At 38.5% G+C, this 18929-nt stretch overlaps 1 protein-coding gene across 1 annotated transcript; it reads left to right on the top strand.

Moving 5' to 3' along the window:
* Positions 1-10350: 10350 nt before the first annotated feature.
* On the top strand, positions 10351-18635 carry LOC108352824 (SMR1 protein-like). The gene is made up of 3 exons (NM_001409039.1): positions 10351-10425; positions 13491-13560; positions 17535-18635. The coding sequence occupies exons 2-3, from the start codon at positions 13503-13505 to the stop codon at positions 17903-17905; spliced, it is 429 nt and encodes a 142-aa protein (NP_001395968.1). The 5' UTR covers positions 10351-10425; positions 13491-13502; the 3' UTR covers positions 17906-18635.
* Positions 18636-18929: the final 294 nt, after the last annotated feature.

Below are 18929 nucleotides of genomic sequence, written 5' to 3'. Positions count from 1 at the left end.
TCTTTTCTCAAATGAAACAGGAGAGAGAAGAGGAAATTGGAAGGCAGTTTTATCATCATCCCAAGGCCATCATTTCATATTTCATTAAATTTGATCCTGTATCAATACTGAGTGGCCTCAATTTTGTTTATTAAAATTTCATTGACATGAATCAAAAAGTTTCTGTGTGGGATGCAGATAGGGTGGCTTTACCTTGACCTCATACTAGTCCCACACAACTGAGATCCATAATCCTCTTATCCACACTGGACCATTTATGCTCAGTGTCATTCCTTTCTATTCCTATTTGACTCCCAACATTGTCCATTTAAATTTAATTTTTTTATCTTAAAAGTAAAATAGTATAAAAATTTCAGAAATATATGTAGAACTTGAAAATGTAGAAAGCACAGTAACCCATGCCCAGAATAGAAATATCATATATTCTCCTTCACTTTCTAGAATGCAACATCACTGAGTGAATCAATGTCAGGGGAAATATGGGTAAAGACCACGACAGTAGAAAGGGCCATTGGAAGATTCCCGGCAGGTTTGCAGGTCATGAGACAGAAGCTACTCTTGACTAATATACCCTAACTTCCATCTGCTTCTGTCCAGTACAAAGAACCTTTCCTATAAGTCAATAGACCTTATTCTGCAACATGAACTCTCTTTTTCAGCTTCTAGTGTTAGAGAACTTTTTTAAAAGAACATAGCTGAAAACTCAGGTCAGAACATGTCTTAGGAGAATAGGACATTTAGAAGAAATCTAAAACTACACTGTGCTTAGAAAGTGCATATGCTAACAATGCTCTGTGAAATAGCTAATTTGAAATTGTGTATTTTCTTCCCCCACAGTCTACTGAGTGTCACAGGTGCCATGAGGACAACATGATTCTAGAGGACCTCTAGATGTTTCAACTCCTTGTCATCTTCGTCATCATCCTCAGCCTGGTCCCTCGGCTACAGAGTTTGGTGAATCACCCCCTTTTACCATTCATAGTAATTCCTCCAGGTTACAGAGTTCCAAGAAACCTTCCTACTCAACCACTTCATATGATAAAAAGCCAATGCAATGCATGCTGCCAATATCTCTTTCACTACTGCTGCAGACCAACATTCAGACACATGTGAAGTGATAACAAATCAAATTTTCATGTTGGCAGTCAGAATAACATAAACGACACCTCTATCGAATTTTGTGAAAAAAAATCTTTAAAGGCTTGAGAAACAACATTTACAGGAGCATTATAGAAAATGACAATAAAGAATTGGGAACAAACCTCGCTGATCTCGGACCACAGCTCCCTGCCCCCAAACCCCATGGGAGAGAGAGCTCACCGCCCAGACAGGTGGGCACTCCTGAAACTGCAGGGCAGGAGAGACCACAAATACTGCCCACCCTTGCCCATATCCCTGGCCCAAGAGGAAACTGTATAGGGCCCCTGGGAACAGGAAGATAGGGCCACTCAAGCAGCAGGTCCTCTGCGGTCCAGACAACACCGGGATCTGAAGGGACCTGGTCAATAGCTCCCTGCACCCAAATCCCATGGGAGGGAGAGCTAAACCTTCAGAGGGACAGACACACTTGGGAAGCCAGAAGAGACTACACTCTGCCCACATTTCTTACTCAAGGAAAACACCTAGTGCCATCTAGACCCCCTGTGCACAGAGGTCCAAGAAAAGACAGGGAAGGCCCTTCTGGTTGCTGCCCTCACAGAGAGCTGAAACGCTGCACCCAAAGAGCGACTTCAGGCCTCAGACCAGAGGTAAGACCAATTTTTCTACTCCAAGTGACCTGCCTGGTGGACTCAGGACACACACTCACAGGAACAGCTGAAGACCAGTAGACAGGAAAGACTACATGCCTGAAAGCAGAACACTCTGTTCCCATAACTGACTGAAAGAAAAACAGCACTCCTGACACACAGGCCTATAGGACAGTCTAGCCAATGTCAGAAATAGCAGAACAAGGTAACACCAGAGACAACCTGATGGCGAGAGGCAAGTGCAGGAACCCAAGCAACAGAAACAAAGACTACATGGCATCATCGGAGCACAATTCTCCAAACAAAGCAAACACTGAATATACAAACACACAAGAAAAGCAAGATCTAGATTTTAAATCACATTTGATCATGATGATGGAGGACTTCAAGAAAGACATAATGAACTCCTTATATACTCCTAAATGAACAAGTAGAAGTGTATAGAGAGGAATCACAAAAATCCCTGAAAGAATGACAGGAAAACACAAACAAACAGGTGACAGAATTAAAAATGGAAATAGAAGCAATAAAGAAAGGACACAGGGAACCAACCCTGGATATAGAAAACCAAAGGAAGAGACAAGGAGCCGTACATACAAGCATCAACAACAAAATACAAGAGATAGAAGAGAGAATCTCAGGAGCAGAAGATTCCATAGAAATCATCAACACAACTGTCAAAGATAATGTAAAACGTAAAAGCTACTGGTCCAAAACATACAGGAAATCCAGGACTCAATGAGAAGATCAAACCTAAGGATAATAGGTATAGAAGAGAGTGAAGACTCCCAGGGCAATGGACCAGTAAATATCTTCAACAAAATCATAGAAGAAAACTTCCCTAACCTAAAAAAAGAGATGCCCATGAACGTAAAAAAGCCTACAGAACTCCAAATGGATTGGATCAGAAAAGAAACTCCTCCCAAAACATAATAGTGAAAACACCAAATGCACAAAACAAAGAAAGAATATTAAAAGCAGTAAGGGGAAAAGATAAAGTAACATATAATGGCAGACCTATCAGAATTACACCAGACTTCTCACCAGAGACTATGAAAGCCAGAAGATCCTGGACAGATGTCATATAGACCCTAAGAGAACACAAATGCCAGCCCAGGTTACTCTATCCAGCAAAACTCTCAATTAACATAGATTGAGAAACCAAGATGTTCCATGAAAAAAACAAATTTACACAATATCTTTCTACAAATCCAGCACTACAAAGGATAATAAATAGTAAAGCCCAACATAAGGAGGCAAACTACACCCTAGAAAAAGAAAGAAACCAATCCTCTTGCAACAAAACAAAGAGAAGAAAAGTACACAAACATAATCTCACATCCAAATACGAGTAAAACAGGAAGCAACAATCAATATTCCTTAATATCTCTCAATATCAATGGACTCAATTCCACAATAAAAAGAAATAGATTAAAAAACCAGATAGGCAATGTGGACCCTGCATTCTGTTGCCTACAGGAAACACACCTCAGAGACATAGACAGACAGTACCTCAGAGTGAAAGACTGGAAAACAATTTTCCCAGCAAATGTTCAGAAGAAGCAAGCTGGAGTAGCCATTCAAATATTGAATAAAATTGATTTTCAACTAAAAGTCATCAAAAAAGATAGTGAAGGACACTTCATATTCATCAAAAGAGAAAAATCCACCAACATGAACTCTCAATCCTAAATAACTATGCACCAAATACAAGGGCACCTATATACATAAAAGAAACCTTACTAAAGCTCAAAGCACACATTGCAGGTGTCACAATAATAGTAGGAGATTTCAACACCCCACTCTCATCAATAAACATATCATGGAAACAGAAATTAAACAGAGAGATAGACAGACTAAGAGAAGTCATGAACCAAATGGACTTAACAGATATTTATAGAACGTTTTATCCAAAAACAAAAGGATATACCTTCTTCTCCCCATCTCATGGTATTTTCCCCAAAACTGACCACATAATTGATCACAAAACAGGCCACAACAGATACAGAAATATAGAAATAATCCCATGCAAACTATCAGACCACCATGGGCTAAAGCAGGTATTCAATAACAATAAGAGAAGAACGCCCACATATTCATGGAAGTTGAACAACACTCTACTCAATGATAACATGGTCAAGAAAGAAATAAAGAAAGAAATTAAAGACTTCTTAGAATTTAATGAAAATGAAGATAACATACATAACATAACAACATACCCAAACTAATGGGACACAATGAAAGCTGTGCTAAGATGAAAACTCATAGCTCTGAGTGCCTGCAGAAAGAAACAGGAGAGAGCATATATCAGCAGCTTGACAGCAAACATAAAACCTCTAGAACAAACAGAAGCAAATATACCCAGGATGAGTAGAAGGCAGGAAATAATCAAACTCAGGGCTGAAATCAACCAAGTAGAAACAAAAAGGACCATAGAAAGAATCAACAGAACCAAAAGTTGGTTCTTTGAGAAAATCAACAAGATAGATAAACCCTTAGCCAGACTAATGAGAGGACACAGAGTGTGTGTCCAAATTAACAAAATCAGAAATGAAAAGGGAGACATAACTACAGAATCAGAGGAAATTCCAAAAATCATAAGATCCTACTACAAAAGCCTATATTCAACAAAACTTGAAAATCTGGTGGAAATGGACAATTTCCTAGATAGATACCAGGTACGAAAGTTAAATCAGAAACAGATAAACCATGCAAACAACCCCATAACTCCCAAAGAAATAGAAGCAGTCATTAAAAGTCTCCCAACCAAAAAGAGCCTAGGTCCAGATAGGTTTAGTGCAAAATTCTATCAGACCTACAAAGAAGACCTCATACCAATACTATTCAAACTATATTACAAAATTGAAACAGATGGAGCACTACCGAATTCCTTCTATGAAGCCATAGTTACTCTTATACCTAAGACACAGAAAGAGAACTTCAGACCTATTTCCCTTATGAATATCGATGCAAAAATACTCAATAAAATTCTTGCAAACCAATCATTCATCAGGATCAAGTAGGCTTCATCCCAGACATGCAGGGATGGTTTAATATACGGAAAACCATCAACATAATCCACTAGATAAACAAACTGTAAGATAAAAACCACATGAACATTTCATTACATGCTGAGAAAGCTTGACAAAATTCAAGACTTCATGATAAAAGTCCTGGAAAGAATAGGAATTCAAGGCTTATACCTAAACAAAGTAAAAGCCATATACAGCAAACAAGTAGATAATATTAAAATAAATGGAGAAAAACTTGAAGCAATCCCACTAAAATCAGGGACTAGACAAGGCTGCCCACTTTCTCCCTACTTATTCAATATAGTTCTTGAAGTTCTAGCCAGAGCAATCAGACAACAAAAGGAGATCAAAGGGATACAGATTAGAAAGGAAGAAGTCAAAATATCACTCTTTGCAGATGACAGCATAGTATATTTAAATGATCCCAAAAGTTTCACGAGAGAACTACTGAACCTGATAACACCTTCAGCAAAGTGGCTGGGTATAAAATTAACTCAAATAAATCAGTAGCCTTCCTCCACACAAAAGTGAAACAAGCTGAGAAAGAAATTCGGGAAACGACACCCTTCATAATAGTCCCAAATAATATCAAATACCTCGGTGTGACTCTAACCAAGCAAGTGAAAGATCTGTATGATTAGAACTTCAAGTCTATGAAAAAAGAAATTGAAGAAGATCTCAGAAAATGGAAAGATCTCCCATGCTCATGGATTGGCAGGATTAGTACAGTGAAAATGGCCATTTTACCAAAAGCGATCTACAGATTTTATGCAATACTGATCAAAATAACAATCCAATTCTTCACAGAGTTAGACAGAAAAATTTGCAAATTCATCTGGAATAAAAAAAACCCAGGATAACTAAAACTATCCTCAAAAACAAAAGAACCTCCCTCCAGGGGAATCACTATCCCTGAACTCAAGCAGTATTACAGAGCAATAGTAATAAAAATTGTAGGGTATTGGAACAGAGACAGGCAAAAAGACCAGTGAAATAGAATTGAAGACCCAGAAAGGAGCCCCCACAACTATGGTCACTTGATTTTTGAAAAAGGAGCCAAAACCATCCAATGGAAAAAAGATAGCATTTCCAGCAAATGGTGCTGGTTCAACTTGAGGTCAGCATGTAGAAGAATGCAGATCGATCCATGCTTATCACCCTGTACAAAGCTTAAGTCCATGTGGATCAAGGACCTCCAAATCAAACCAGATACACTCAAACTAATAGAAGAAAAAGTGGGGAAGAATCTCAAACACATGGGCACTGGAGAAAATTTCCGGAAAAAAACACCAATGGCTTATACTCTAAGATCAAGAATCCACAAATGGGATCTCATAAAACTGCAAAGCTTCTCTAAGGCAAAGGATACTGTTGTTAGGACAAAATAGCAACCAACCGGGGGCTGGGGATTTAGCTCAGTGGTAGAGCGCTTACCTAGGAAGCGCAAGGCCCTGGGTTCGGTCCCCAGCTCCAAAAAAAAAGAAAAAAAAATAGCAACCAACAGATTGGGAAAAGATCTTTAACAATCCTACAATTGATAGAGGGCTTATTTCCATAATATACAAAGAACTCAAGAAGTTAGACCGCAGGGATACAAATAACCCTATTAAAATTAGAGTTCAGAACTAAACAAAGAATTCAAAACTGAGGAATGTCAAATGGTTGAGACACACCTAAAGAAATGCTGAACATCTTTAGTCATAAGGGAAATGCGAATCAAAACGACCCTGAGATTTTACCTCTCAACAGTGAGAATGGCTAAGAGCAAACTCTCAGGAGACAGCAAATGCTGGCGAGGATGTGGAGAAAGCCAACACTCTTTCATTGTTGGTGGGATTTCAGACTGGTACAATCATTTTGGAAATCAGTCTGGAGGTTCCTCAGAAAATTGGACATTGAACTACCTGACGGCCCAGCTATACCTCACTTGGGCATAAACCCAAAAGATGCTCCAACATATAACAAAGACACATGTTCCACTATGTTCATAGAAGCCTTATTTATAATATCCAGAAGCTGGAAAGAACCCAGATGCCCTTCAACAGAGGAATGCATACAGAAAATGTGGTACATCTACTCAATGGAATACTACTCAGCTATGAAAAACAATGAATTATGAAATTCAGATGCAAATGGAAATTATCATCCTGAGTGAGGTAACCCGATCACAGAATAATACACATGGTATACACTCATTGAATAGTGAATATTAGCCCAAATGCTCAAATTACACTACATACACAGAACAAGTGAAACTCAAGAATCATGACCAAAATGCAAATGTGTCACTCCTTCTTTTAAAGGGGAACAAGAATACCCTTGGAAGAGAAAAGGAAGGCAAAGTTTAGAACAGAGAGAGAAGGAAGGCCCATTAGGAGCATACCCCACATGTGGCCCATACATATACAGCCACCAAACTAGATAAGATGGATGAAGTAAAGAAGGGTAAACTGACAGGAACTGGATGTAGATTTCTCCTGAGACACAGCCAGAATACAGCAAATGCATAGGCAAATGCCAGCAGCAAAAAAGTGAACTGAGAATAGGACCTCCGTTGAAGGAATCGGAGAAAGGACTGAAAGAGTTTGAAGGGGTTTGAGACCCTATATAAACAAAAATGCCAGCCAACCACAGCTTCCAGGGACTAAGCCACTACCCAAAGACTACACATGGACTGACCCTGGACTCCAACCTCATAGGTAGCAATGAATAGCCTAGTAAGGGCACCAGTGGAAGGAGAAGGCCTTGGTCTTGCCAAGACTGAACCCCCAGTGAACGTGATTGTTGGGGTAAGGGCGGTAATGGAGGCAGGATGGGGAGAGGAACACCCATAGCAAAGGGTAGAGGAAGGGGTTAGGGGAATGTTGGCCTCCTAACTGTGAAAGGGAATAAAAATTGAAATGTACATATGAAATACCCAAGTGAATAATGATGGAATAAAAAAGAGTAGGGAAGCATTATACAGCATCTACTGCTGTCATCATTCTGACGATGCTACTCCGTACTGTGTTATTTGTATAAAGGTAATTTTTCCAGAACCCTTGTTCCAGAAGACACAGTGATCATTTAAGGGAAATACAACTCTAATATACAATCATGAAAAGAGATGAAAAGGTATAAGATACACCTTGAGTGTCAACCATCAACTAATTACTAATCACAGAACATGTTGGTATATATCAATACAGCAATTCCTGAAAATGAACGAATAGGATGTAACATTATATTGGACAAAACAAGTATGCTACATTCAGGGATTCATGCAAGTTTGCATGTAAAAGTCTCAACAAAATAGATTACATGTGTACAGCGCATGTTTGATTCTATCATGCACTGTTATATTCTATAGCAGCTATAGTACACAGCATTGATATTATTGTGGGAATTGTCACCAATCCTAACCTTGTTTAATGTGTGTAAGAACATATAAAACGTAAAGGAAATTGTACATGGTTTAAATGGAACCCTTGAATATCTATAATTCATGGCATGCACAAAAGCCCTAGGAAGAGGCCCCCAAAATTACCAAGGGACTGTGGGACTCAGAACCAAACTTTCATATAAACGTGCCTTTCTAAAGAAGCAATGAGGTCAAAATGAGATGGGGCATATATAGGAATTTAATTTACTTTTATTTTGATCTCTTTGTATTCTCTTTGATGACGATGCTCATTTCTGAAGAGAGAATTACACTATCTAAATCCACACCTCATACAATTCTAAAACCTGTGGGGAAGCAAATGAACCTGAAAGAGTATGGGAACTACGAACATTTTAACTACTCGGTTGATGCCACTACCTGCTTCCTGTTCTCTTAGGGACATGAACCCTTGTCCTTTACTCTTCTCCAAGACACCTTGCAGCCCTCCTCTTTATCCTCCTCTCCTACTAACCACCCAAGGAACCAGCACTGCAAGCCACCCTATGACAATGTGGAAGCCAATTCTGATGCTCCTACTATGGTTGCCATCACAACCGTTTCTGCTGCTTCTGTCAACTAATGTATAGATGCAAAAACAATCACACCTCCTAGCAACCTCAAGCCTGATACATCCACAAATGGTGTGGCAGCTGAGACTGTCTCAACTACCAAACATGACACTGCTCTCCAACTGAGGCAGGAGGCAATAACCCCATATGCTTTAGATAACATCACTCCAGCTTCTACAGACAGTATTCCAACAAATAAAGTAACAACACTCCGATCGCTACACTAGTTACCTCCAACAATGCTACATGAGACAAAATGCAACAGGTAGAGATTTCATCACTCTTACTGTGGGTGGCAGCACTACAGACAACTAGGATTCACAGCACTCTAAGGTCAGTATACCAACCTACAAAAAGACAGTGCAAACCGTTGTTTAAAAAAATGCTAACGTATTTCCTAATTAGATTTGGGGATGCATACTCACTGTATGTGTGAGATATATGTGTGCATGTATGCTTGTGTGACTTCAGATTCCTTTGCACAATCAATAGAAGTGAGGTGCACTTATTATCCTTTCCTTCTTTTTTTTAATTTGACTTTTTTATTTACATTACAAATGTTATTCTATTTCCCAGTTTCCAAACCATAAGCACCCATCCCATTCTCCCTCTCCCTTCTTTTATGAGGGTGATCCCCCTCTTCAACAATCCTCCTTCCTGACTCCCCATTGACTCCCCACTGACCTGCACTTTAGCAGTTTAGCCCAAGAAATGAAACGACACACTGCCCCAATTTTAAAAAAGAAAAAGTTATCACAAACATACAAAAACCTTAAGCCTAGTGGAAATACAAGTTCTGGGTTCACTACCAAGACTAAACATAAGCAGCTCTGGTAAGTCAACTTTGTATAAATGTGAGAAAAATACATGAGACCATATGGGTAAAATCCTGCAAATTCAAAAGTATAACATCACTTCATTATTTAAGATACCCAGATTATCTAAGAAGATGAGTCATTCATTGTAGAAACTATGGGTGGTATTAGCATAGTATCCTGAAGAAAGAGGGGGAAAGGACAGAGAGGGAGAATGAGAGGGGGGGAGGTTGGAGAGGGAGAGGGAGAGAGAGAGAGAGAATATGTGACTGTAATATAGCAATAGAGTATCATGTATTCAGTAGTGATTTTAATGCTCTTTCTCATTTATCTTACTAAATGTTCTTTTATACTCATTAGAAAATTTAGTTTTTTAAGTGTTGGTACTTACCATGTAACATTATTTTTAAGATGACATAGCAAATATCATGAGACTAACAAAGAAGAAAAGATGTCATATAAAATAATCACAATGAACAATTCATCTCTTTTTTCCCTTGAAGAATATGTCCCTACTGTCCCCCTGAATTTATCTGAAACGACATCACATTTTGACTCACTGTACAGCTTCCCAAGGAAGCTTCAAACAAGAGTGAGTGAGGATATTCAGAAATGATAAAACTGCAGGAACAGACTGCCAACTTGGCAAGGAAGCTTCCTGTCTGTGAAGCATTATCTGAAGTTGATTTATCTTCCAACTGTGTCTCTTTATTGCCAATGAAATTGTCCTACAACATATATAAGAGCTGAGACGTCTGGTCCTCCGTATTCCACCACTCAAAATTAACTGACCAGAGAGCTTCTGACCAGCACATTTCCCTGCTTAGAAGTTTCTCCAAGGTAGGAACCTGGGAATATGAAGCCCTTTCACTTCGTGTTAAAAGTTGCCCATCATTCAGAGGGAGCATTTCAGTGGGATGCTTATAAGATATTCTTGTTTTATCACTGTGAGAATAAGTACCTACATGATTCCATGAGTCATAAAATACATCACATTTCGAAAACTTATGCAAGCAACAGAACAGTATTCATGTTGATCACTTAGGATAGTGAGTTCACCAAAGTCTGAAATTCCCTTTTCTCCATCCTGTACCCTATGGTTCTTTCACATTCTTAATAAGGAACAACTCTCACATGTATTCTGAAAGAAAATTATTCCATCTAATTTTGCTCATGCTTTTTTTCTTTTTTTTTTTTGCTCCATTTTTATTAAATTGAGTGTTTCTTATTTACATTTGAATTGTTATTGCCATTCCTGGTTTCCAGGCACACATCCCCCTAACCCCTCCCCCTCCCTTCTATATGGGTGTTCCCCTCCCTATTCTCCCCCATTACTGCCCTCTCCCCAACCATCATGTTCACTGGCTGTTCAGTCTTGGCAGGACCAAGGACTTCCCCATTCGCCGGTGCCCTTACTAGGCTATTCATTGCTACCTATGCAGTTGGAGCCCAGGGTCAGTCCATGTATAATTTTGGGTAGTGGCTTAGTCCCTAGAAACTCTGGTTGGTCGGCATTGTTGTTCATATGGGGTCTCAAGCCCCTTCAAGCTCTTTCAGACTTTCTCTGATTCCTTCAATGGGGGTCCCGTTCTCAGTTCAGTGGTTTAATGACGGCATTCACCTATGTATTTGCCATATTCTGGCTGTGTCTCTTAGGAGAGATCTACATCCAGTTCCTGTCAGTTTGTACTTCTTTGCTTCATCCATCTTATCTAGTTTGGTAGCTGTATATGTATGGACCACATGTGTGGTAGGCTCTGAATGGGCGTTCCTTCAGTCTCTGTTCTAAGCTTTGCCTCCCTATACCCTCCCAAGGGTATTCTTGTTCGCCTTTTAAAGAAGGAGTGAAATATCCACATTTTGGACATGATTCTTGAATTTCACATGTTCTGTGCATCTAGGGTAACTCAAGCATTTGGGCTAATAGCCACTTATCAATGAGGGCATACCATGGGTGTTTTTCTGTGAATGGGTTATCACTCAGGATGATAATTTCCAGTTCCATCCATTTGCATATGAATTTCATAAAGTCATTGTTTTTCATAGCTGAATAGTATTCCATTGTGTAGATGTACCACATTTTCTGTATCCATCCCTCTGTTGAAGGGCATCTAGGTTCTTTCCAGCTTCTGGCTATTATAAATAAGGCTGCTATGAACATAGTGGAGCATGTGTCTTTGTTATATGTTGGGGCTTCTTTTGGGTATATGCCCAAGAGAGGTATAGCTGGGCCTTCAGGTAGTGCAGTGACCTATTTTCTGAGGAACCTCCACACTGATTTCCAGAATGGTTGTACCAGTCTGTAATCCCACCAACAATGGAGGAGTGTTCCTCTTTCTCCACATCCTCACCAGCATCTGCTGTCACCTGAGTTTTTGGTCTTAGCCATTCTCACTGGTTTGAGGGGGAATCTCAGAGTTGTTTTGACTTGCATTTCCCTTATGACTAAAGATGTTGAACATTTCTTTAGGTGCTTCTCAGCCATTTGGCATTCCTCAGCTTTGAATTCTTTGTTTAGCTCTGAACCCCATTTTTAATAGGGTTATTTGTCTCCCTGCTGTCTAACTTCATGAGTTCTTTGTATATTATGGATATAAGCCCTCTATCAATTGTAGGATTGGTAAAGATCTTTTCCCAATCTGTTGGTTGCTGTTTTGTCCTAACAACAGTGTCCTTTGCCCTAGAGAAGCTTTGCAGTTTTATGAGATCCCATGATTCTTGATCTTACAACATAAGCCATTGGTGTTTTTTTCCAGAAATTTTCTCCAGTGCCCATGTGTTCGAGATTCTTTCCCACTTTTTCTTCTATTAGTTTGAGTGTATCTGGTTGGATGTGGAGGTCCTTGATCCACTTGAACTTATGCTTTGTGCAGGGTGATAAGAATTGATCGATCTGCATTCTTCTACATGCTGACCTCCAGTTGAACCAGCACCATTTGCTGAAAATGCTCTTTTTTCCATTGGATGGTTTTGGCTCCATTGTCAAAAATCACGTTACCATAGTTGTGTGGGTTCATTTCTGGGTCTTCATTTCTATTCCACTAGTCTATTTGCCTGTCTCTGTACCAATACCATACAGTTTTTATCATTATTGCTCTGTAATACTGTTTGAGTTCAGGGATAGTGATTCCCCAGGAAATTCTTTTATTGTCAAGTATAGTTTTAGTCTTAATCTTCATATAAAATATAGATTAGGAAACCTGAAATGGGACATTTGCTCATAATGCCTAGTAAGAAACTGTTCCTAATATTTTTTCCAGGGTTGCTTTTTTTTCAGCTCCCACATTTAAAACATCAACAGGGTTAAAAAAAGTTTACTGATCACTGTGTACAGTGCTGTGTAGGAAGAAGTCAGGCCATCTTGCTACAGAAATTTACCACAACCCTTGAGACAACTGGGAAGAAAATGAACCTAAATTATTGTTTGTTCTGTCCTAGTTACTGATGGAAAACAGTTGCAAACTAGAAAGCAGAAATGAGAACATTTGTTGTACATAAAAATGGCCCAGTGTACTGTTAAAATGATTCAATGTATTAAGTCATGCTTTCATAGAAAGTAAATAGAAATGAACAAATAAAAACTATACATCTCTAAATGATAAATGAAAATGATTAATGTTAAGTCAAAAAAGCTCTGCTTTTTAAATCCTCTATTGCTCAGACTCTAAAAGGTGTGACATTTTCCCTCCATCAGTTCAAAACTCAAAAATGGAAACTAGCCCTATCATTTCAGAATCAAATATTATGAGCTGACTATATAATGCCACTAATGCTCAGTGTAAGATAAGAATCAAAAATTATATTAAGATAAACTGCAGTACTTATATATCATGTGTTAGGACATGTTCCAAAATCCCATTTTATTTTAAAAAGTAATGCTAACCACCCATTATGTTTCTTTTCAGGGGCTACCAAAGATGAAGCCACTGTATTTGATCTTTGGCCTCTGGATTCTTATAGTATGCTTCCCGGTGAGTATTAATTGTGCCTACCACAAACCTTCACATTCCCTTATTAAATTTATATCAGATATTTTAACTTTATTTATCTGCATTTCCTAATATATATGAGCTGCAAATTACTGATGAAAAGACAAACAAGTGATTGAATTTCCACTTCGAAAATCTGTATCAATTTAAAAAACACAGATATTATAATAAATTATTACAAAAATAACAGATGTGCCCAAGAAGGTTTTCCACTGCATAATATCAAGGTCAATATCAGGATGCCCAAAAGGAAATAAAAAATAATCAGCAAATTCTTTGTTGCATTAGACATAAAAAAAGTGTAAACTATTTTTCCAGGAGTTTATGCCTAGGTAATTAACAAGAAAATTCTGAATGACCTTGCAGGCAGAGATCAACACTGAAAATGAAATACCTTGTATCAAATGTCTGCCTTTAGTCAATGAACTAATAAGTTACGAAAAGCACTCATAACATAGATGTGCCCTGAAATAATATAGTTCATCGATAATGCAAATAAAATTTATATGGGCTATTAGGGAAAAGAGGACTGTAAGGGGTCATAAGACTTGAATAGGCCATATATGCCTGACCTTTCCTACAGAGATGCAAAGAAAGTATGTAGTCAGAGTAAAAGCAGGCAGTGTGAGGATATGAGGAGCAAGGTCTTTAAAGAAGAAATAATGTTAATTGATATTCATTTTCTCAGGAATGTCTTTATTCTCTCTGCACTTTAGTTAAGAGTGAGGAAAAAGGTTCCGTTTAGGATTTTAAAATGTCATTATAATAATAAAAATAAAAATCAGAAAAGTTGAGAGAGCCTGAGAACATGCAAAACAGAACTGAGGAGCAGGTGCAAAGTTCTGGGATAGTGTTTGGTGACTGGACGTACGTGTGGTCATTTTCTAAAGGAAGTGTGCTAGTTTAATGTTACAGTTGCAGAGTAAAATAAAAAAACAAAAGTCAAGTCCCCAAGGAAACAAGGGAGAAGTGAGTCTCTTCACTCATAAGTGACTTTACAGGCCCCTGACCTAGACAGCAAAGTTTATTCCTACCTGCTGCAACCCCTTGGTGAAGTGAGAGGGGAGCCATCTGCAGGTAAATATGGGGGGTTAGGGTGAGGTAGAAAGCTGAGAGAAAGAAAGTTGGTGTCACTTTTTGAATAGGCTGTTTACTCAGCAAATTCCTGTGAAGCTTCCTGGTGAGAAGTCCCAGTCACCTGATGTTTTCTAAGACAGCTTTTGTCTGCTTCTTTCCCACATTCCACAAAACAACCAACCAAAGAGTAAACATGGAGGGAACCTATGACTCCAGCTGCATATGTACCAGAGGATGGCCTTGACTGACATCAATGGGAGGGGAGGCCCTTGGTTCTGTGAACACTGCATGCCCCAATGTAGGGAAGTTCAGGGTGGGAAGGTGGGAGAGTTTGGGAAGGACCTTAGGGGATTTCACCAGTCTTATACCCACCCATCTTGAGTCAAGGCTAGACCAAGTTCCATATGCCTCAGGTCAAGGCTAAGCTAGGCAAAGTTCCACTCACCAGCACAAGTCTTGGAAGGTCCTGGCTGATAGTCACCTGACCTTCTGGGAAGTCCCAGAGTTCAAATGCCTGTCATGATCTGCCCTTGCTTCCTAAACAATAGATTTAAAGGTTTGAACTGTAAACTTGCTGATATAACCTGTGCCCCTAAAAAGTATTAAAACTGCTTGTAATATCTATTTGGGATTGCCTTTTAGTCATATGCCTTGAAGCACTAATTGAGGATGGATGCACTGGAAAATAAACACTTGATTTTGCATTTAAAAAAAGAAAGAAAGTAAGTTGGTGTCAACTTGGAATGTTATAAATCACTAAAATACTGGAGAATGGTGACATAAGAAACTAGAGAGGAATGCAAGGCAGTGCCTAGGCCAAAATCTGGCCATAAACTGTCTTTGGGATCTTCTACCACTGCTCACAATATTTACCTTTAAGTGACACATTTTTTGGGTTACGTTAAACTGTAGATTTGCAGAAGGCAATGTGTCAGATGACAAATTAGGGAAAGAACACAGGAAATGAGTGAATGAATGGGGAATCTCTCCAAAATGTGATCTAGAGACAAGCTGGACTTAGAATCAGCAGCACAAAAACAAGAGAACATACTGTCCCTCTACTTGGCATGGCCCTTTATGTTCTAGAGTCTTCCCACCTCATTTCAAAGACTTCCCTGACACTGCACCAATACTTAACCTTTCAACTTTACAAAAACTCCAACTTCCTAATGAATTATTTCCTTCATTGCTTTTCAGCTGTGATTATTTTTAATATTGAACCTGAGGAAAAATCACTAAACTGGGTATTAGCATAACAAGTGAGACACTGAGTGCTCTACAAGTGCTGGACCAAAACAAGCACTGCCTAGACAACTAAGCAACATTAAATAACTCACAGCAAATGAACACCTAATACGCTTAAGGTATGAATCTCAATATCACACAACAAATCATATGAATCTAGGATATGGACACACATATGCATGTCATTTTCTAAAGCACAAAAAAACAGAGTTTTATATAGGAATGCAGGTGATATAGGATACAACCACAGCAATTACATTACAGAGACAAATAATCTCCCTCACTCTGGCCAATATTTGACACATCTTGTATTGTAACTACGCAGTCCATATAGGCACATGAGACTGTTCTCGACCTCCCTAATGCTGGAATAAACTTATTTCTAAAAGTACAAACTCTGAAACAGGTTTTGAAAGTGGATTTAAAACTCAGAACAATTGTAACTTCTTAAGTGACAGAGACATTTCCCAATAGGTCTGACGACTACTTCCATGAGGGATTCATTTCACTGACCACATCTACGAAGAGCCAACTTAAGAGTTTGTTCATAATATTTTCATTCCATTCAACGACATCTAAGCTTTCACCGAGAACCTGTATGCTCACAACAAAAGGGGAAACACATTCTCTGGGTATCTTTGAAGAATTTTACTTTAAAAAAAGTAACAGGTTTTACTTGCTGCAAAATAAATTACCATAAATTAGAACTGTAAGAAGCCTGTTGTCATAGCAAAGTCTACCCGTGGCATAGACATGTCCTCCTCTCAGGTGAATCAAGAGGCAGAAGAGGAACCTGGAAGGCAGCTCAATCCTCATCCCAAGGGTAGTATCATCCCACACTTCAAAAAATTCCATCCCGTATCACAGCACAAAATTGTAATGTACAGTCATGTGAACACACAAAATTAAAATAAGATGCCCGCTTGAGTGGCCCCAATTTTGCTTATTAAAGTTGCATTGACATGAAGTAACAAGCTTCTGTGTTCCTGTGGATTTTCATATTCGAAGTGGCTGGATTTTCCCTGATCTCAAACTAGTCTCCCCCAACCCAGGTCCATGATCACCTTACACACACTGGACTAGTTTACTCAGTATCGTTCTTTTTCAGTTAAATTGAATCCCAACCAGTTTCCCTTACAAGTTTAATTTTTGATTTTAAAACAAATATAATATGAAAATTTAAGAAACACGGTGGAACTAGAAAATGTAGGAAGCACTGTAATCAGAAAGCAAATACCATGTACTCTCCTTCACTTCATAGACTGTAAGGACAGTGAGTGTATCCAGGTCGGGGTAAAGACCTAGAGAGTACAATGGAGCCATGATCAGCATGCCTGCTTTTGGCAGTCATGAGCCTGAGGCTATCTGATCTCACATAACCAAATGCCATCTGTATTTGGAACCTTTATTGTATGTCGAAACGTTTTCCTGTAACTTGAAATCTCTAACTTCTTCTGTTTCAAGTGATACAGAATTTTTTAAAAAGACATGGCTGAAAACTCAGGCTGGCACGTATATTTGGGGATGAGGACTTCTAGAAGTCATCTAAAATTATACCTTGCCCAAAAAGTGTATATGCTACAATTCTCTGCGAAGTATCTAATTTAAATTTCTTTATTTTCTTTGTCACACAGTAAGGTGAGGGTGACAGAGGCCAGAGGAGACAACATAATCCTAGAAGACAACAAGATCCTTCAACTCTTCCTCATCATCTCTGTCTTCAGCCCAATGGTGTGCAAATGAGACTAACAAGAAATTTACCCCCTAGTACAATAACAGTTGATCCACCTCCTTTTCTTGTTTGTATTCCTGGTTTTATCAGTGGAGCAGTATTCAATCAACTAGGTACAACTGAATATCATTATCAGTGTCAGCTAACTGCTCCAGACCCTAGATCTCTAAGCAATCCTCCTAATCAACTTCATACCACAGAACAAGCAAATACAAAAACAGATGACAAAATCTCCAACACTACTGCGACTACCCAAAATTCCACTGATACTTTTTGAAGGTGGTGGCAAATAATAAATTCCTTTTGGCAGTTAGAATAGCATAAATCAAAACACTGTGTAATTTTGGGAGAAATAATCTTGAAAGGCTTGAGAAACAACCTTTACCCACGGATTATAGAACATGACAATAAAGAGCTGAGCAGCATTACACAGCATCTCCTGTTGTCCTCATTGTGACGACGCACCACCTACTGTGTTATTTGTATAAAAGTAATCCTTCCAGAAACCTTGTTCCAGAAGGCACAGTGGTCATTTTGGGAAATACAACTGTAATGTACAATCATGAGAACAGAAAAAATAAAATAGGATGCCCCCTTGAGTGTCAACCATGAAATAATTAATAACTACAGACCATGATGTATATATTAAAAGTATTTCTCCACACAGCATGTTCCTAGAAATTATTGAGTAGAATAGTATCATTACATTTGACCCAATGAGTGTTTTACCTCAATGCATTCACACAATTTTACATGAAAAAGACTTAAAAATATATTACATGTGTATACAGCATTTTCTATTCAGACATGATTCCTTTAAAATCTAGTGCACCTATCTTACACAGCATTCATATCATCAGTGAACTATCACAAATTCAAGGTTTGGTTAATGTGTATAAGAACCAATAAAATTTAAAAGAAAATTATATATCATTTTAGATGAAGTACTTGAATATATACAACTTATAAAGTCAACAAATGCTCTAGAAATAGATCCTGAAAGTTACCAAGGGACTACGGGGGTTACAAATAAACATTAACATAAACTTTCAATTTTAAGAAGAAGTCTATTCCAAGAAAATCAAAATGAGATGAGGCATATATTGGAATATAGGTGGCTTCTGTTATGCTGTGTTCGTATCCTCTCTCTGAACACTTCACATTGCTGTAGAGAAAGTTGAATTATCTAAATCCACAACTCATAAAACCCTAAAACCTATGGGGAAGCAAATAAACCCGAACAACTCTGGGAATTCTGAAAACTCTATGGACTTGCCATGAGCCACTACCTGCTTCCTAGC

This window comes from Rattus norvegicus, chromosome 14, assembly GCF_021556685.1.
Source record: "Rattus norvegicus strain SHRSP/BbbUtx chromosome 14, alternate assembly SHRSP_T2T, whole genome shotgun sequence".
In the NCBI taxonomy this organism is placed as follows: Eukaryota; Metazoa; Chordata; class Mammalia; order Rodentia; family Muridae; genus Rattus; species Rattus norvegicus.
This window is presented reverse-complemented; position numbering and strand designations above follow the sequence as displayed.